General features: G+C 32.9%; 1 protein-coding gene across 5 annotated transcripts in view; it reads right to left on the reverse strand.

Moving 5' to 3' along the window:
* The window catches only part of CNKSR2 (connector enhancer of kinase suppressor of Ras 2), a 284,336-nt gene that overhangs the window by 108,129 nt on the left and 154,255 nt on the right, over positions 1 to 21,952 (reverse strand). For 3 of the 5 annotated variants that reach the window (XM_044235204.1, XM_044235201.1, XM_044235205.1), the window contains exons 9-10: positions 13,225 to 13,371; positions 3,229 to 3,362 (exon numbers count right to left, since the gene is read on the reverse strand). In XM_044235204.1, the coding sequence (XP_044091139.1) occupies positions 3,229 to 3,362; positions 13,225 to 13,371 (281 nt within the window). The remainder of the gene's footprint in view (positions 1 to 3,228; positions 3,363 to 13,224; positions 13,372 to 21,952) is intronic. The other 2 variants (XM_044235203.1, XM_044235202.1) reach the window with 1 other exon arrangement.

Here is a 21,952-nt window from a genome sequence, read left to right on the forward strand (position 1 = left end):
ATTGCCTGGTGCTTTTTGTTACTGTTAGTCTTCTACCAAAAAGAAATTGACACTGCAATTAGCTTTAAAACAGCCCTAACAAACTCATGGCACTGGAGTAAGGTTTTGCCTATCTGTAAATGGGAAAACATTTCTATCAGGCCTGTGACATGAATGTTAATGCAGCTAAGATCAGGGGGTGACTCAGCCCTAGTTAATTCACCACGCTCTATTTATATGGACATCCCCATGGCAGAAAATTTCAAGGGCTGATATTACTTACTCTGTAATGATACAGTAAAGGAGGTCTCACCTCATACCAACAAGAAAGATTTATTAAACATGTCCATATGAAACATATACAAATAAAGTTGAATTAAGAAATGTACAAACGAAACACAATCTTTGCAGTAGAATGAACCGATATAGGTGTTCTGTGTATAAGTGTGTGTGCAGTTGTGTGCGTATCTCTTTATGTGTGCATGTGTGTATGTATGTACTCACATCACGAGTCTCTGAACAACTCAACATATTAGTTGGTCCTGCTGTACAGATTTTTAAAAAAATTTCTTAATGTTATGTATGTAATAAACCTACACTTTTACTCTGAAAAGGATTTGAGGAAATAGATGTAAAGTTAGAATATTGCTTTAGTGGATTTTCTTTAAATTTAATGGTTCAGAGTAAAACCGAGAGAAGTTAGTGCTTGAACTTCAGAGTTGTGCAAAGACCTACAAATTCTTGATTTTTGTCATGGAAAAAGAGATTTGGTTAATTATGTAAATGCTTAATGAAGCTACATATAGTCATAAGACATATAATAAAAAACTGACCAAATTTTACTCATTCCATATACATGAGTGTCTTCTCTTTTAGAGAAAAGGCACTTTTTTAAAACCACATTTTCTTCTGGAATAAATGTGTTCAAAGAATTGTAAGCCCATGAAAAAGTTTCCACCTGACAACTAGCCCTACCAGTTTTAAGGGTTTCTTTGGTTTTAAGGTGAGGAAGCTTTTATTATTTACAATTCAAATTAACACTAATATGCCTCCCCTACATAAACAAAATTTTTTAATATAGGAAAAAAAAACAGATGAGTTAAATTAGGCAAGCCCCCATTAATATCAAAACAGCAAAATGGGAAAAAAGTGTCAAGGCTGTGTCTATGCCGTAACTTCAAGTCAAACCTGAAAATGCAGATAATTTATATATACAAGGAACTCAGATGCATGGATTGTTCTGACTGTGCTCTATCAAATGATTGTGTGCCTTGGATAATTATTAATTTAACTCAAAATATATCTAGAATATTTTCATATTCTGAAATAGTAATTACATTAAATAAAAAATATGTAGAATAATTAAAGTGATTATGAAGTTTACTGAAAAGTATGAAGCTTTCAAACAATACTGACAAAACAAGTATTAACATGTTGATACTTCAACTTCTAATATCTTTAGTAGTTTTAAATAGTATGTTCAAGCTGTTTATTGGCTTCCACACATTGCCATAATCCTATCTTCACCATACTCAGAGGACAGAACTCAATCATTTTATTCTTTTGTCTCCTGAAGTATATTTTAAACAGTTTCTATCTAGGAAATACTTTCTTTATAATAAGTTCCTACCTACACAAGAGAAAAGGAAAGAAGATTAAAAAACTGCAGATATTTGATAAAAATAATCTTCTGATGTTTATCTGTACATGTAGCTGTTGGGGTAAGGTTTCTTAAATAATCATTTGCATTGAAATAAAAGTCCTTCCAATTAAAATGAAAACAAACTAAAGAGTCACTATTTGAAGCACACATTTTTATTGTTCCTCATGCAAGAGTATTCAAAGCCTGACACCATCTTAATAGAATTAAAATGTCACTTGCGTTTGGCTAGGATATCAGATGGAGCTGTGCATCTGATTGTAACTTTAATGTAAGACTGTAAATTACATATTAGAAAGATCTGTGAAAAGCCAGCTTAGTAAATTATGTCTTCTTATAAACCATGTTCCCACAGCTACATTTAATTCTCAAAATTAAGAACTAAAATGTTTATAAAATGAACTACAGTTTTATTACTAGACAACAATACAGTATTTGCAGACACACTATGCTGTCATGTAACATTTAGATAGTAAAATGTCAGTACCCTCATATCTGAGAGAATTGAAACATTAGGTGCACCAAAGAATAATGAAAATTAATTTAAAAAGGTATTTCAGTTCTTTTATATACTGAAGAAATTTAATATGAAGTGTGGCTTGAAAATAAGAGACCTTAAATTACTGTTTTAGAATGACTGCAAACCTAATTTAAAAATGGAACCAAATTCTTTGTGATTGGTATTAATTATCCCCATTTAGTGCTGGCCCCTTTCCATAATTTTTATATTCCACAAGGCTGGATATCAGAATGCTTTGGACAGAATGCATTATGGCACAAAGTTGTAATCTTCCACACCTGCCAGGAATTTCAAATAGAATCTGGAAATGAAACAGAGATATAGCCTCAAGAAATCTAGAAAATAGGCTCTAAAGGCAACTCATTCTCTTGCAAATTCTTTCCACTTTCTGACAGAAACATTATTGAACTAATCAAGGAGAAACTGTAGATACAGAAATATTAGGGGAGATACTATACTCTCTCCTCATCATTTACCCCCTCCCCCAAAAGCTCCCTCATTGCACACATATTAGAAGGCATAGAAGTTATCTATAAACTTCTCTTTTAGAAAAAAAAGTATAGAATGCTTCAAAGTAACTTTAGATTTTCTGGGTCTTCTTAGCCAAGAACCCTCACTTATTCCTTACTTATTAAAAGAATCCCAATTGTTATTTGTTGTTACTTTACTACTCTTTCCTATTATATGAGAAAATGTTTACAAGATACTTAATGCATAGTGTTTAATACAGATTAGTTATTGTTACTACTACTACTATTATTATTTTTAAAGGTTTTATTTATTTATTTGACAGAGAGAAAGGGCACACAAGTAGGGTAAGCAACAGGCAGAACTAGAGGGAGAAAAAGGCTCCCTGCCGCTTAACCGACTGAGCCACCCAGGCGCCCATTATTGCTACTATTAAGCAAAGTGCATTCTCTACAATGCAATAGTTTTCCAGAATATGCTTAGAGTTCCTATCTAAGAAAACATTCATAGGAACTCTAAGAAAACATTCAAGGTGCTCCTTGAGAATTTACATCACAATTTACATAGTTAGGCTAGTCTTTGGATAGAAGCTGGTTTTTACCTGGGAATATATGGTTCTGCAGGAGGAGGGGGGATGTAGAGATCCTGGAGAGCAGAACTGTCTCTTTTGGTTGGTGTACTGATGGTGCTGGAAGGCGTGGCAACGCTGCTTGTGGGACTTCTAGGTATAAGAGGCTGGTTAAAATGAAAAAGAAAATACATACGCACACAAACAACACACAAAACAACAACAACAACGACACATAGTTATCATTTTAAAATTATCTATTTTTGCAAAGTTTTTGAACTTGGCTGAAATCAAGAAGCAGTTTATTTAGCACACAGATATTCCTTTCAATCTCCAAAACCAAATTAATTTATTACTTTAGAGGTTCCCACTTAGTTCTCAACTCACCTTACTCTATGGCATAACCATGTAAAAACTATTTATAAAGTAAAAGCACCATGCAGTGTTTCATAATGGTAAGATTTATTTCACAGTCAGAAACTTATTTAAATTAAATTTGCTTTGTTGGAATCCCACCTTTGAAGGGAAGACAATAAAGAGTAACTTTCAAAAGAATTAGTTCACTCACATCCTGACTGATACACAAGAAAGATACTTCTTATCTTTTCCCCCAAAAGATATACCATACTCCTAAGTTAGCAGAATGTCACAGATTCTCAGAAAGGTTTACAAGAATGGAGGATGAAAGGCCAATACGAGAGAATACTTTCTTTTTTCATAAAGATAAACACAACTAACTGTCTTCTCAAGGTCATCTTATGGTACATCTTCAAAAGTATGGTGATTAATGTAACACAATCATTCCACCCTTCATAGGCACGCACATTTAGCATTGGTTTAAAATAACGTTTAGGTACACCTCTATAGATCACATTTTCATGCCTATTTAAGTATGAAATGCTTTTTTAAAAATTAAAAAAGCATATATACTGGATAAAGTGATACACCAGAATGCATTAACTTAAGAGCTCTCCCAATTCTAAGCTTCAAAGCATTTGGAATGATCTTTTGCTTTGAAAAATCATCCAAAAATGAGACTAAAATTCACAAATGTTCATGTTTATCTTACAGATCTTATGGATTAGCTATGTATACAATAACATATTAAAAATAAAGATTTTAGTGCAATTGCAAACACAAAAGTAATGATCACAAAATGAACTGTAACTTCACATGATAAGATGTTGCCATTTTAGCCAATATGAAAACACTTTTAGCCAATCTATATAGACCCACAGTTCTAATACTTTCACATGTATTGCTGGACCAAAAAAAAGGCATATTACAGCTATTTTATATTGCGACAAAGCTTTTTTACAGATAAACAAAATATTCAAAAAACCAAGCATAAATACAATGGACAATGTAGGCCACTAGGGTAGGCTACATAGTTTATGACTAAATTCATGGGTTTTGACCTTCCTTATTACACAGCTCACCTTAATAGCTTGAAATCACACATCCTGCCAAAATGATGGCTAAGTTTTAATCTATGTGAAATAGAAATTAAAGAAAGAGAGAGAAGGGAAATAATTGATAATTTATTTTGGGACTCTATAATATTCTATCTCATATGATGTAAAAGAAGTCAAAAACTTTACATGTTAAGAAATTTTGAAGTATTATTAGTGTGCAGTAGACTTTTGTTTAACTATGCCGATTTTGAAAGAGTGTCCAGTTAAATTAAGTGTCTTTTAGTAACAAAAATCTTGGCGGTGGGAAATCAAGAGATTATGTAGGTAATCAAGAGCCGTCTGTATGGATGAACACCATGAAGTCTGAGGAAATGAAGCGTATTGTTTCTAGTGATGTGTTACATGTCTCTACAACACATCTCTGAATGATAGGTTCTTTAGATCAAGTCTTTAGACATACTATATATAATCACTGTGATGTGACTGTATAATCGTTTTCCTCTTTGTTAGGACATCTTGTTACTAGATACAGATGACATAAAAATAAGTAATTTTCATCATTATTGAAATATTTAAAAAATCCATTATGCAGTACATTACTTTCCAAAACTTTGTAACATACAGTGTGAGAGAAAAACTTATATTCAGTATGCTTTTTAAATGCTCCAGTATCTCTTATTTTAAATTATTCTAATACTGCATGTGAACTAAAGAACAAGTTCTAAAAAAATAAGCAATTAAAAATAATCTAAAAATTTTTTATTCTCTTTCTTTTGTTTTAGGGTCACTTAATTCTGAAGACCTCTCCTTTTATTTTACCACTTATAGAAGTAAAGAGAATCTTTTTTGGTTAGTGCCTACCTCTTCCTTTCCTAAACCAAAAGGAAGAAAGGAGGGATGGAAGGAAAAAAAAGAAATAATAGTCAGTGCTTACAAGTATATTTTAAATAGCCATGAAGTGTGAGGTAAGGACCAACAGAATTTTTATTCTGCCTGGACCATTACTAACATTCTACATGGATTATTACTAGGATTCCTTAGGGTGCATGTGTCTTTCCACTTCCAGTAAGCTTAAATATTAGCCATGTCGGCGTTCTTCAAATTGCTATTTTCTCTAGGTTTCTATTTTCAGAAAGAAGTTGCTATTAATGTATCAGTTAGCATGATGCGCTAAATTAGTAAATACATAGATGAAAAAGACTCTTAAATATGTTTAAATGAATAACAGGTTTGACTGTGCCAGCTGGTTCAATGAATTGAAGTGACTGAAAAAAAACAACTTATTCTTTTGAGAAAACAGAAATTAGTCAACCCTATTGCTTAACAACAACTGGCTAGTTATTGTATTATCTGATAAACCACAGGAAACATTTCAGCTGCATGCAGATATCATCTGGCTAATCAGTATGCTTTGTACCAAATAAAATGTGCATTAAATATTAAATATATTCATTATACTTTGTCTACTAATTGTATTACTTTTGTTAAACTGATCCACACTAAAAAGTAAACATTCTTCTTGAGAATCCTATTTAAAAATTATACATTAAGCAATGTAAAAATAAAATATGATAAAATAGAAACTTCATGGGAAAATAGAAATAGCTGCTTAACTCCAAAAGAAGTTTTTGTGATAATTTAAAATTATAATCTTTTAAAAAATTTTCTACCTTTGAACAAGAACTGAATACAAAATTAAAAAGAATGAAAAAGGCATTAAAGAACATTAGAAAGATAGGCAAAATTTGATTAAATCAAGCACAGAATAAATGATATTATTAGCCGAAATCACCAGCAAGAAATTCTTAGTTGTAACAAGTGGCATTAAAATTACAAACACCACCAATAACCATTTAAGTGTGTGAAAATACACAAAAAGTGACACATACGGCTTCTCTCGAATCAAAAAAGGAATTCTCTCAGCATCCAATTCACATTTTAATAGGCATATTTCTTAGTTTCAGAAAAATATCTAAATAAGTTAGCATAATAATGCAGAAAGATAGCTTCTCCTATCTTGGCAACATTTACTTTCCATCATCTGTTCATAACATAGAAAGTAGTTACTACAGCACTATGAAGAAGTCCCAATTTAAAGAAAAATGTAGAAATAAGGGTAATACTTTTTAATTTTCTTCTTGCCACCTTGATACTTTCTCTTATATAGGCAAAATATGGAAAGAGAATTAAGAATTATCATCATTTAAATACAAGGTTATTTTAAGACTGCTTCTTGTTACTCAAATAAGCATGAAGCTTCTGTGTAACTTGATATGCTACAGTATGCCATCAAGTACGATATGGATCCATTTTGGATTCTATGCAAACAGGTTTATTTCCTGGAAGGACCTTATCATAACATTTGGTTTTCATATGTAAATGGTCCTACTGACATAAAGCTCTGCTAAAACAACTCTGATAGATTTCTCAGGCACTGGAATGCATCTTTGAAAATATCCAGATTCTAAATAAAATGATCATATGCATCTCTTCAAATATACATTGGTAACCTTAAGTCAGTTAATGATAACTTACTACAGTCAATAGGACTATTACTAGAAACCTACTAGGTTAAACATACACATACATTTTTTCCATATTGTCAGTTTGAGCTTCATAAATACTTTCGAATCGTATCCTACAATATGGTACTACATAAATATTCCTCTGAATCATGCGTGATTACTTCAGTAATAATATCCTACTCCTCCAGTTTAAACAGCATTGGAAGATTGTTATTGTTATAAAATAAGATTTTCAGCATTAGTAAGGAAATCACTGAAATTTCACTTTAAAACCTCTGATGGCTCAGGTCTTTTCCTTATGTTCCCACTTCTAACGTTTTTAAGGTAACTGAGCACATCTGGAAGGTATACCTCTGAAACTTCTATGGTCTTAAAGATTATGAGAAAAGAGCTTCCATACTTAAGAAACTACATTTGACACTGAGGTTTTATTTGAAACATTTTACATTTTAAGAACTCTTGGCAAGCTTATCTTAAATTTAGTTGTCACTCTGTCTGGTAAGTGACCTGGCTTTCATAGAGCTATAGAAAGTCTTGAATGACACCAGTGACAAAAAGACAACCCCAAAATTAAAGATTAAAACAGTGTGTTATACATTATGTAGTCCTAAAATTCACGAATGCAAAGATCACAAAGAGCTTGCTTTGCCTTACAGGGGGAAAACACCCACTGAAATACGAATGATTACATAAAGATAAAACCTGGCCATTTATTTTAGTCGCTCTGGGGAATAAGCACAGACTCGGATAGATCACAATACCCCATTATTCTAGCATAGAACATTAACACAAAGCCCTTACTCGATTCAAACACATTTTTATTATAATTCCCAACACAAGTACCAGAATGTTGTTTTATGTTAGCAACTCTGTTCTTAATCATCTAAACAAATGCTCCAGAGAAAATGTATGCTGGATTTTGGGAGGCAAGACATTGTATACAATTTTTTAAGTTTCTTGACCATATCAAGAATGTTAGATCTAATCTGGAAAATTATTGGGCATACTTTTCCCTGGGAAAGCTTTTCTTGAATATTAAATTATTTGAAAAGAACCTAGGCAAAGGAAATCATGTATTCAAAATTCTCCCACTCTCAATGTTTTCACAGCTTTTTCTAGAATCTAAATTCATAGGTACAAAAGACTTGAGTTTTCTTTTATAAGCATATAATCTTTCCTTTCCTGTTAGACCACCAAGAAAAGAAACATTGTTTTTCTGACCATTAATTTGATCAGGAAACCATATCTGTATAGGTTTTAAAATACAGATATATGTGCATAAAAATATGTAGTTACATGATATACAAGAAATATAGATCAGAGTCACACTACAAAATGGCTTTATCCACTGAGTCATCAAATTTTGCACACTGTACTAAAACGAGCATATTTATTCTTGTGTTGTCCAGTCTTACTGGCATAGTTAGTACTGCAACATTAAAACTGGACTTCCATTTTTTCAAGTTACAGTAAACATCATTTTTTAGAATATTAATTAAAGAATGAGAAACTAAAGAAAAAAGAAACTGAAAAATAATTTTTGCATTTTAGGTGATTATCTGTAGTCAGTGTAACATTTGAAAGCATTTGGCTGAAAAACACAATTGTGATTTAGATACTTTAATTAATCTGCTTAAACACTGCTGAACAAAAATTTGATGTGACAACTGCTTGCAGCTATTTACTAATTTGAGCATGTAAAACATATAATTGTTTCTGCCTTTCAGTCAGCACAATTACATTTTTAGTTAAGATTTCCTTTCTTCTCTAGTGTCATACTTAATATTGGTTATCTTCCTCTTCAAAACATGCTTTTAAAATAAAACTCTCAGAAATATAACTTTTGTTAGTAATGGTTTTTTCGGTCACCCTGATCCATAACTTCACTATTAAAACAAATTTTATTATTTCTTACGTTTGGTTTTCACAGAATACTTTAACCATTCACATTTGTGTGTATTTGAAATGTGATGTAACCAGTTAGTGTTCTGTTGTTATACCAGTTGACAGACAAAATCGACTGTTATGACTATTTGCTTTCCATTTCTTTTTCTGCTCAAAGTTAAATATCCTGTAAAAATGGCATCAAGATAATGCTAAGCAATAAGATTTTAAATGAAAAGCACAAAACCACACAAGAAACTCTCACACAGATATAAGAAATTTATGGATTAGAATGCAGTTTAGGAACATAATTCTAATGATACAGCTTGATGTTATTTCATATAAGAATGTGTTTAATGAAACCTATATCAGTATGTTGAATTCCAACATTGATTATAGTGATGATTTGAGAGGCATTCTCACCAAAAAAGCTGGGTTCTTTGATGTTTTTTAAAAAATGCTGATTCCCAGTGATGATTTCAATCAAGATTCTTGCTATTGTCCAGCTAATTGTCCCATGCATCTCTTCTAAGAAGAAAAATGATACCACCCATGCATGCTTGTGACCTACTCACACTAACTTAAAACCACAAACACCAAAAATACACCTTGAAGTTTATCCAGAATTCCCTGGGATTTTCTTCATTAAATTGGAAGAACTTAACCATAAGTAATCACTAAGGTCACCAAAATCCAGGGCATTAGTAGAAATGCTACTAAGAACACGTTTTTTAAAACAGTTCTTGGAAAGCAGGAAATCCCTGGTTTGCTCACACAGAATGAAAGATTCTATCTCATGTAAATCAACTCTACTATTTATAAAAACGGTGCAGATGACAACAGAATTCAACTCCAGATTAAATCTTGTTTGTAATATTTGACTAAGGTATCTCTAAGTCTTTTAGTTCTATTGCAAAATGTTTGAGAAATCAGAAATTTAAAAAAAGAACTGCCAAATTTCATGAAATGTACTAATGAAATTGCTCTGTGAGCATGAAGCTGAATTGTATGCTTTTGTTTATTTGGCTATAATTTCATGAAATGATTTTCACAAGAAAATCAAATCCAAATTTATTATTGCAGTTGATTAATAATAGAAGTTACTACCCTTACAAAATATTTTGAGAAATAAAACTTCTTTCATGAAAATGTGGTATTCTTTCACAGTCTTCTACCTTAGGGTAGACAAGGTTAAATTTTATTTGTGTAGGTACAAATTATTTCCTTGTTAGTTTAAAAAAATAATTATTCCTCATGTTAGAATAAAGTTTTTCTTTTTTTAAGATGTGTGTATTAGAAATTTACTTTACACAATACACAAACCTGGCCATATTTTATTTGAAAATGTTAGTAGATAAATTAAGCCTGGTGAAGAAGAAGTTGAAATAGACATATTGAATTAAATAAATGCCATAAATTATTTCTTTTTGTAACCTCTATGTAAATCATTCTTAGTAGACTGTTTAGACAAAAATATGACCTAAGGTCCAATTCTCCAGGTGCGAACACTGAATATTTATACTTAACTGAGTTAATGGACATTTTAGCTCCAATGTGTTTGTACACATACCAGAAGCAAGAATACAGTAAGACTGGTACTTAGGTCTACACAGAGGATTATTCCTGCATTAAGCATTGTATTTTACATCTGAGGTCCTTTCTTAGGCACTAGGAAAAACGTGTGGCCTCTGGCAAAGTCACAAAGAAATCCAAAACTGCCTGCAAGACCTTCTTATCTCATTATTTCTTTTGCTTCCCACCCCCGCCTGGGAGGCAGTCTACCTTTAATCTACAGATTCTGGTACCATCAGGTTTTGTTCATCTTTGGTTAATTTACACTCTGTAAAAATTCTGACCAGAGTTCCCATTACGCTTTTGGTGTCTCTGTATTTTAGAGTAGCCCAAAGCTGCAAAGTCAAGAAACAACTCTGTCATGGTATGATTTCAGGTCTTCAAAATTTCAGGGATATTTCGTGATGGTAGTGTAGGTTGGAGAACTTATCCATTGTTCTTACCACCAAGAGCTTGTTTTACCACCATTAGGAAGTATTTAATTAAAACTAATACTCTTCCTTCTGCTCTGTAAAAAGTCAGTCACTGAAGCAGTTTTTAGAAGCAGTTTTTAAAGAAGTTCAAAGCAAGTTCCCCACTCTCCCAACAGTACTGTTTATCTATAAGGAGTCGAGCTTGGATAATGCATTTCAGTGGAACTAAATTTAGTTGAAATAACAAATCTACAAAAATGTTGATACATATAAGCACTTATGGAAATGCTGATTTTCTTTTTTCTGATTTCAGCAATCTGAAAAAGTAAATTTCTAAATATATCCAGGGTAACTGTACAGGCAATGAGGAATAAATATAATTAGTGATCTGGTGAGGCATATTTCTTGGCAGTTAGCAATGGACCTAAAAATAGTATCCTAATAACATATTATAATTATAATTAAACCATGATGTGAAATAATTTTAAAAAATCAAAGTCTTTGTTCTCCAGCTTTGAATATATACACCAAATGTGTGGCAAAAAAAGAAGTGTTGGTCTTTCAATTATTTCAGCATTTTATATAAAAGTGATTAACTGGATAGTGTCATTAACTTAATCTCCAGTTTGTGCTTGTGGAAAAGAATCTAAAAAGGGACCAAATTATCAATTTATTTCCTAGAGATATTTCCTCAAGCACAGTTCATGGATCAGTATGAAAATAGTGTCTTTTTGGTGTTTGAGGTGAAATAGAAGGGATTAGAGAGAAGTTGTTAAATTTAACTACACATATATAGAGAAAAAAACCCTAATGGCTATAACTGTGGGACTCTTCTTCAGTGTTTGCACCTCTCAGGATCTTTGAGGAAGACATGTCAATAGGAAAACTACAGAGTGGAACAACAAAGCAACTTATAATACAGCAAGAAAATAAAATGATGTGATGGGAAAGTCTGATCTGCTAATTTATGATTTAATGAGTTAAGAAACATTGAGTTAAAAATTTAATGACATTAAAAATATTTGATAATAAACATATACTGCAATTCAAATGTTTTTGGACATATTCATACAGTTTACATATATTCATTTGAAAAATGAAAGATTAACATTAAAAATTTAAAGACCTTAATGTTAGAACATTTTATATGTTTTTATGTTATTTAAATATAATGCAACTTTGAGGTCAATAAGTAGTAAAGTTTTAAACAATGACAAATCATTATAATCCATAAGGGCATTTATGTGTAATGGAGAATTTAAGATTTTAGGGGGAAAAACATCTGAGAATGGTATAAGGTGTTAATATAGAAATAACAATTTTTATAGCAGTGACAACAATGGCATTCACATATATTGCTTTTCTTTTTAATCTGAACAAAGGGCAATGTTCTAGTTCAGTGAGCAATTGCAATTTTTAAAAAATTACACTTCTAAGAAAGGTAATAATCTCCTATTTTAAAAATGCAGGTTTTGGGAAAGACAAAAATTTCTTTTATGATGCGTTTGAAGATTACATTGACCAAAATGGAAAGAAATGTTTTACTTCCTTGTCATTCATTGATCAGAATCATATTCTTATTACTTCCAAGATAACTATACTTCTTAATGAATATAGTTTATCAACATCCATAGAGTAATTTTTTGGAGTGGTTTCATGCTGAAGAAAAATGCAGAAATTCTAATGCAATAATTTCCCTATTTTGCTACCCGACAGGGTGGAAAAGAAAAAATGATCTGTCAGAGGGAATGCAGTAGGTATATTTTAATTACTATATAAAACTTTCTTTACCTACTGTTTATAAATAACTATCTTATTAACTGATTTAAAAGAAGTCTATAAACTGTCATCCAGTTTCTCCAAGTATGAGAGTGTAACTTTTAAATAGAAGATTACATCTCAAAATGAAACCTCTCATTTTCATCTCTATCCATATTTTGGCTTGAAATTGCTTATGTTATTTTTTTTGTAATTATGCTTTAAATGTTTACAAATTAAGGCAGAGTTCTTTATCATTTGGGTTTTAGTTATAGTAACTTACAGATTTCATCACAATTAAGCCTATTAGGATAAGCTGTGAAGAGATAATTTCACAAACCAATTTTCAAAAGCATACAAGATTAATCCATATGCTGCTGAGATGAGGCACAATAAAGAAGCATTACTGAGATAATCTATGGCTAAAATGATGGTGTATGACTTATGATTAAGCTTCATTACCTGCAGAGCAAGGGGCTTCCATCTCATATTTTTCAGTAAAGCTGGTGCTGAGGTAAGCATGCTCTGAGGTCGCTTTTTCAAAGTTAAGATAACACCACTCGGGTCCTCTCGTAGTGCATTCACCAAATTTTTCAACTGCCACCCCACCTGGTAACCAGCAAAATCATTACAATAAAATTGAGGTACAGTATTCAAAGATTTAATGTTCTCCCCCTTTAATAAGATTAGTTAAAGAAAAAAAAAGAAAATCACATAATTGGTGTACCATCCTATCAATTTTCAGGAGATAAATACTCAAAAAAGAAATTTTATCTCTGAATTGATTAACCATGTTATTGCATTAGAGTCCATATTATTATGAGATAACATAATGGACATTTACCATGTCAAAGCAGAGACTAAAACTGTATCCTGCCAATGGAGTAATTTAGAGTTTAAGGAAATTATGTCATCATTAATGCTGTGCATGGCCTAGATCCAAGCTCTGTTCACAAGTACAATTCGAAAATCCACATGCTTGAAAACAAGGATTTTGCAATGTCCTGAGCTTACAAGCTATACCACATGCTTTCTCATCACCATCTTTTAGAGATATGTGGTATAAGTCTCTCTAAATTAGACTGACTTTAAACTACTGATAGCTGGTACTGACAAAGCAAGGCAACATTCTGATGCATGGAAGATAGCATCAATAAAATTAACCTTTTACCACGCTATAAGAATAGAAGAAAAACGACAACGTAACACTACTCCCTGCAGAAGCTATTGGAAATGTGTCCCAAACGACCCTATAAACTTAAAATATAATGTGCTGAATTTAATGAAGCCATTCTGTTTGAGTATCACCTCAAAACATAATGTATAATTAAATCCAAGTACTTAATAAATGTCCTGAAACTTGACTTAACTGTTTTCCATGTTAAATTACTTCACTCCTCATCCTTTTAAGATTTTAAACATAGAATAATTTGTTAGTTTGCTTGAAGATGGACTAGTTATGCAGTTAATCAGGTAACTGAAATCCTCTATGCTTTGAAGCACATTAAAAATAGATATTACTCTAAGACTTAAAACACACACACACATGCGTGTGCACACACACACACACATACTACACACACTTCACACTTAAAAGAGAGAAGAACCTTTACTCTAATGGATTAGAATTTTCCAGGATGTCAGACAAATACATTGGATCAAAATTTATCCTGGATTACAAGCAGGATTTGACAAGTGGTCTGAACAGTAATCTAGTTTCTTCCTAGGTACCCAAGTGCAAGGGAATGGATACCCTTGTCGTTATTCGCCACGTTTTTGCCAGGAAGATCATGATCAAGCTGGAAAGAATAAGCACTTCCACCGAAAGAATCACAGATCGTGAGACTACAATGAAGAGGTGCTCTGGACTACAGTCACTGTGGGATAATGGGACACAGTGATTTACATAATGCATGAGCATTCGTTCAAATCCCAACCTCTACTGCAGCTGGAAGGAGTGATGGTGAAGAGAAAAAGGACAGAAAAGAAGTGAGATGGCACAATGCTTAAAACTCGGGGCGGGGGCTGCCTGGGTGGCTCAGTGGGTTAAAGCCTCTGCCTTCGGCTCAGGTCATGATCTCAGGATCCTGGGATAGAGCCCCTCATGGGCTCTCTGCTCAGCAGGGAGCCTGCTTCCCCCTCTTTCTCTGCCTACTTGTGATCTCTGTCTGTCAAATAAATAAAATCTTAAAAAAAAACTCAGGGAGGGGGTCCCAGATATGAATCAAAATGATCATTGTGATACTTGCCTAACACAAATAAGAGGCTGCCAGTTTTTTTTTAAAATCGCATTAATGCAGATAACTAAAGTAATGAAACTGGTCAAATGTCTCCCATTACGTATTGGTGAGGATTATTACGTGCCCAAAGGTGTATTACATTGAGTATGAATCCTCTGATAGCTAAAAAGTATCTCTGCAGTCATTTCTTTAAGCCAAGAGTCAAAGCAAAGTGAATTCAAATCCAAGTATTCATTTTGCTTGCCAAAAAAATAAGTGAGCAGATTTTTGAGTTCAAAGTTTAGAGGAGAAAACATGCTGTTTATATGAAGAGTTTATGAACAACTTATTAATGATAACCACATTTTATCATTAATTTTATTTATTCAAATAATTACTAACTATACTAAAACAGTCAATATGATGGTCATCTTTTTCTTTTAGCATATGTATTCTCAGCAATTACACATTTCTATCCATCAATTTCTTTCCATTTTATTCTGTTATGATCACTGTATCTAGTTGAGAATTTCTAAGGCTAGATGGTGTTTTCCTGTATGATGTTTGCTGCAATTTGATTCATCTTGTTCTTTCATACTTTATGCTCTTTTTGAATATACAATCCCCAAAAACAGAATTGTTTCTCCATGAAAAGGTAGAATTGTTTTTTGATGAGAAAGCCAGCAATTTGTTTAGATTTTAATTTTATAGCTGAATGTTATCTAATGGCAGAAAAGTATATACTTTCACTATTTCTTTCAGTTTTCTTTCTTTCTTTTTTTCAAGTTTTTATTTAAGTTCCGATTAGTTACCATACAGTGTAATACTAGTTTCAGGTGTAGAATTTAGTGCCCCAATACTTAAATTCAACACAAGTTTTACTATTTATCAATCAGCCTTCCCCCTCTGACTGACATAGCATCAGGAATATTTTAAACAAAGGTAAGCAAATATCCATGAAGACCCATATAAAGTATGTACCTTTGATTCCCCAATTCTACTTCCACTCCCATAAGGAAATGATTTGGATAAAAGCAGAGATAAATGTGCAACACATGTGCCACAGTACTGTTTAAACCAACCCCGAACTGTACATTATGTAAATGCCCATTAGTAAGGGATATGAAAATTGTTGTGTAGAAAAAAAGGAAGTTCCAAAATAGCAAATGTAACTCGACTCTACCTTTGTTAAAAAAAATTATATAAATATAGAAAACATAGAGATACGCAACATCATGAGCAGTGCTTGTGTTAAAGGGGAATAAGGTCTACAGTCTATATTTTCCTCTTTATACTTCTATTTGCTGAACTTTAGTGATAAACACATTATTCTTGTAAACAACAAAATGAACAAAATAAATGGACTTAGTCCATGAATAGTAATATTCCGTTTAGAAAATCATGAATATTATGAATTACTTAATGAGGACTGTTTGTTATATAGGGACAATTTCCACAAAAAGTATAGAACCAGAAAGACAACAATATTTAAAAGAGTAAAAGTTAGTGATGGGAGAACCACATCTTCTCGGCTAATTATACTTTCAGGGGATTAGCAAAAAAAATACTGCCCAGCTGTGTTTAATAAGAACTGTATTATCTCTTGATTTTTGGTTCAGTGAATGATTTCAGTAGATATTTAACTGTTAAATCAGGTTCACATATTAATTACTGAATGTGAATGAAGGTAGCTGAGCAATTCACAGCCTATGTGTGACATTTTCCTCAATAACAGATGTAGGTTTTAGCTGTACCAGTCCCACCCAGGGCTTGTACAGTCCTAAATAGCAACCGGACCTCAAGTCTCTCATTCAAATAGTCCTTTTCCTAGGAGCTATCTCAAACTCTCGAATTTGGTTCATTTCTTCATTAGTTTCTATGTTGTCTACTATATATAATTTGTAACAATTGTAACCATTTATTGGGTTGTACCATGTTCTGTTCAAGGGCAAATATGACATGGCATTAAAGCTCTCGGAAAAATGATTCCCAGCTTTGGTCCTGTGATATCCTAACACATTTTCAGCCATATAATAAAGCATAGTGAATTCTTGAAATTAATTTATTTCTCTTTTAACTGCTATTGAGATACTTATGGTTGAAGATTATAGGGGGGCATGGGTAGTTGGCATGATATAAAGAGACAATATATGAGTTAGAACTTCATGTGAAAATAAGCAAAATAATCATTTTCCAAGATTACCTCTCCACTTTCCCCTTTCTTTCTGGCTATAGTTTTAAAATATTGTGTGACAGACCCGAATTAGAAGCCATGTAAGGATATAAAAGTAATTTAAAAAAATGATTGTCATGTATTCTTTACTTAGGCTGCAATAAAAGCTTTTCTGTAGTGGAAGATTGAGGGAGATTTGAAAAAGGGAAGAAGGGATCCTAGTGGTGGCTAACATAAGAGGCTAATCCACTAATACAGAAAGGAATTAAATAAGGTAAAAAATTTCACAAGACAGTGGGTTAAGGATACATGTGAAGAAAAATATACTAATAATCAAAGACATCCAAAAAGGAATCAGCTGACTTGTAAAATAGTGAGCTCAATACCAAAAGATATGTTTCAATATTCTTGCAGAGACTAAATGATTACAATAGATTTTCAAAGTCATGACTCATTCCAACTGTAATATGCAGAATGGGTAGGAAAATGCAAATAGGTGATATAACAACAGATTAGGTCCTGGTACATCTCTGATTGCTTGTTCTCTGTCTTTTCTTCCTCCTCATAACAAATAAATGCAGGTGTTTACCCTACGCTAACTGTTAGGCTCCTTTCTAAAACTGCATCCCGTCTTCCTACAAAGGTTCCTCTCTTTCCAGAGCTTCCAGTGCCAACTTTGTGTATATGCCTCTCACATCTAATCATCCCTGCCTCCTAGAACTCTAGTGACATACTTCCAACAGTTCAGTTCATCCTTACTAATAGCTACTGAATAATCAAGCAACAATAATTCACTATGCTATATTCTTCATGACTATGTTTCTTTTCTTTGAATTTTCAGTCTTAACATCTGTATGAGGGAAACTATTAAACCTGTTTCACATGTGAAGAAACTGAAGCAAAAAGAGTTTCTAAGTTTTCTCAGCCAATATGACAAATTTGGTTAAGTGGCAAAGTCAGAATTTATATTCAAGTCTGTTTAATTCTAAAGCACAAAACATTACGACAACAAGCATGCCCCACCCTCTAAATAACCCATTGGTAATTCAAACGAATGCAACATTTTGAAAATCAAACTCATTATCTCCTTGCTCTCATTCAACATCAGTAAAAAAAGTTCTCTATCATTGTCTCAAATTTGGAGCATGGGGTTACCTACGACCACTTCCCTTCCTTTTTAATCCTCTTGTCCTAAAGAATAGATCCTAGCAACTAATGTTCCTTCTTCCTGCCTTAGTTCTGGCTTGCTTAACCTGATTGCTAGATTTAAAGTAGAGTCCTAACTGGTCTTTCTGCCTCTAGTCTTTTGTACCTCCGAAATGCTGCTACAGTGAGAAAGTGTTCTTCCCTTAAAAACCTTTGAAAAGCTCTCTGAAGGCCCAACTAAAGAATTACTTCCTCAAATAGCTCCTTCGTTAATATGGCCACAGCTGTCTTGTCTTGATTTCTCTTTAATGGGCCTCTCAAACTTTAGCATGTGTTAGAATCACCTGGAAAGCTTGTTAAAACAGAATGCTGTGTTTTAACACTCAGTTTTTGATCCAGTAGGTCTGAGGTGGCATCTGCATTTTAAAAACACATTCTCAAGTGGTGCTCAGGCTACTGGTCTGGGAACCACATTTTGAGAACTGCTGTACTATACGATGAGCCTCTTGAAGGCAGTGACTCGCCCATGTCCAGAATATTTTAAGTGCTTAATGTTTTTTAAGATTAACTATAATAGATTACAGTCAGTTTATTTATCATGTACCTTCCATGTAGTATGCATGTAATGGTGCATACATCAGCCTGAGCTTTGTTAAAGAGCATACTGAGTAGCAGGAAACATTTACAATAAAGAGAAAAACCTCAATATAGGGTGACTAGAGGTGCAAGGGGAGCCCCCCAAAGGGGCATCCAACCCGTCCTTTCAGATGGAGGAGAGGCTTTCTATTGGCATAAGCTCAATTTCTTAGGAGGTCAACAGGTGAAGGGAAAGTGGAGTTTGAGGTAGAGGAGAAAAGCGTAAGAAAAAGTATCACTGTTTTGAGCAGCTTCCAGTTCTCTATGGGTGGAAGAGGTGGTGGATTGAAATACACACTCTCCTCAACACTGCTTTCTTCCTCGGCCATGTCTCTGCAAAAGCACCCTTCCTTCTGATTGTAACTGTCCACGCACCTATAACATCTTATGTATCCATAATGGCTCACTGCGAGCATAATATCTATCATAAAGCTTCTCAACATCTAGAACTCTATTTTCCTCATGTGAATCTCATAGCACACTGTATCTCTCTAGTGGCATTTTTTCACAAACGGCCTCTTATTAAAGTTATGTATTTTCCCTCCCCCTCCCCACCCCCCCCAGCTACCCTCCTAAAACTGGATTTCCAGGTTTTTTTTTTTTTTTTTTGAGAATAAAACCAGAGTCCTATCTGTCTGGATATACTTGCAATCAATAAGGTGCTTTACAAATGGTAGATACTTAATATCTGATAAAAACTTGACTAGTGACATCATATGGTGAAATGAGAATGAAAGTGTTTCAGAGACAATAAAGTCCCTTGAAACTCCAACAGGAATTTAGTATGCAAAACCAAGATGTATTAAATTTTCCTCTAAATGTATGTACTTGAAGATATTAAAGCTATAATAGACATTCTTTACCCGAAATTATCAAAGAAACTTTCTTATAAGTGAACATTTGAAAAAAGTAGTATTTGCATCTTGGATACTCCAGATCTAAAGTCACAGTGATGTCATTATGAAAAGGAATGTTAACAGTGGATAAAGTTCCTATTTGTCATAGAAAGACTCTGCTTTGTCATACACATTATATAAGCATTTTTAATTTTTTTTATACCAGAAAACTGTTTTAAAGTGGTTGTAAGCAGTCCAATTTTCTCCTCAACATTTTTTAGAATATTTCATTCATATTAAGTTCATGGGTTGGAATGAGTATTTTAAAAATCACCATATGCATCTTATACAAATTACATATTAGTTATAGATAATATGTTTTTCCCATATGCTGAACTACTAATATTATCTTCATGATTGTCCAAGGTAGCACAAGCCAGTGTCTCTTAAGCAATGGCAAGCCATATTACTTACTAAGTTTAGATATAATCGCCAACTTGCACACTGAAATGTATTTTACGTACAACACAGACCAGATTAAATTTCCCAAGAAAGTCTTTAAGGTAACACAAATGTTAAAAACCAGAGGTTCTGCTTTGTTGTGTGTGGGCCTTGTAATTCCTGGGGTGATGGCCAACATAAGTGGCAGGTCCCTGGACAATGAGTTGCCCAGATTAGGTGTACAAGAGGCTTTGGGGTTGGTGCTGAAGAGATGAGTGGCTTCTTTTCCTCTTGGTACAAAGAGGGAAGAAGTAGTCTCTGATCCCTTTAGGTCATACCCTAGCCTATCTGATTCCCAAACACATGGTGAAGTATTTGATCAGCATACAAAAAGAAGCTCTACACTATGGTCCCAAGAAGCCAAAGTTAAAATAAGCATAAAGGTAAGAACTGAAGCCTATCAACCCAGAACTTCTTTACCTTTAGCACAGTTGTATTTGGAGTTACAAGAAAGCATCTCTATACCTAGACAGGAAGATAGAACATTTCTTAAACTATTTTTAAAGTTATTATCCTTCACAAGACAAAGTAACAGATTCATTAACATTTATACATGCTCCTGTGTGTATACACTTTTACTCACAAGTTGTAATGCATAAATTATACCTCTCCACAAAGGATATTTCAAAGAGACTTGAGGTGTGCCTATATGAATGTCTGATGACATGAGCCATGATATACCCAAATGTCCTTCTACTCTTTTAAAAGCACTTTAGAGACTTAATTTAATACAGAACCCACCATGCTGTGACTAGTGACACTCTGTCTTTACCAAATCTTCTGTTGCTGAGATATTTATTATAATGTTCTATTTCTTCACATTATTAAGAAGATACTGATATGCCTAATAAAATCAACATTTTATATCTGTGACTTCCCCTTTCTTTAGCAAAACAACCTATGTGGAAGAAATGTCATAGTTATAAACATTTTGGAAGTAATGAATTTTGATATACAGTATCTTACAAAGACCCTAGAACTATAAAACTTGAGTACCAATCTAGAAACTTCACCTTCACCTAAATTCATCTTTTTTCACAAAATATTAATGAGAAGTTCTTACAATATTAAATTATAGTATGTTTGGAGAATATCCTAATTCTGATCTTCCATTCATTTACTGAGTAGAAACAGAGATTTGCCCATGGTTCAAATATAAGTGAATATAAGCCGGAAGGTATGCATTTGGCTAAGTAACTACACACACAAAAAGATTTTAAATTCTAACCATGAAGTAATTTAAATAGGTAATTCACAGTATGCAGAAATACCTTAAGGCTTAACTATTTTATATAAAACCTTAGTGTTGATATTTTTATAAACATTAGTTTAGTAAAGGTAATCCTGGGAGAAGAGAAAAGGAACAAGCATTTGAAAAGAAGGAATATGGGAATTAAAAGTTTTATTTTCATTAGGGGAAAACCCCCACAATCTTACATCTTTATTCCTTGAACTCTTCATCTCACATCCTCTTTAACTTTTAAAGGCACTTACCCAGTGAAATAAGAGGACATCAAGGCATTTGTGTTCTAAGGCATTTGTTTTTTATATGGCTTAATTTTACTCTAAAATTTGGACCATGTTGAGTTGCTCATAATTTGGTTCACATGTAAGTTTTTGTATTTAATATTTTCATGTGAATTTCAGAGAGTCATATTTACAATGTTTGTACTATATTT

Source organism: Neovison vison, chromosome X (genome assembly GCF_020171115.1).
Source record: "Neovison vison isolate M4711 chromosome X, ASM_NN_V1, whole genome shotgun sequence".
Taxonomy (NCBI): Eukaryota; Metazoa; Chordata; class Mammalia; order Carnivora; family Mustelidae; genus Neogale; species Neogale vison.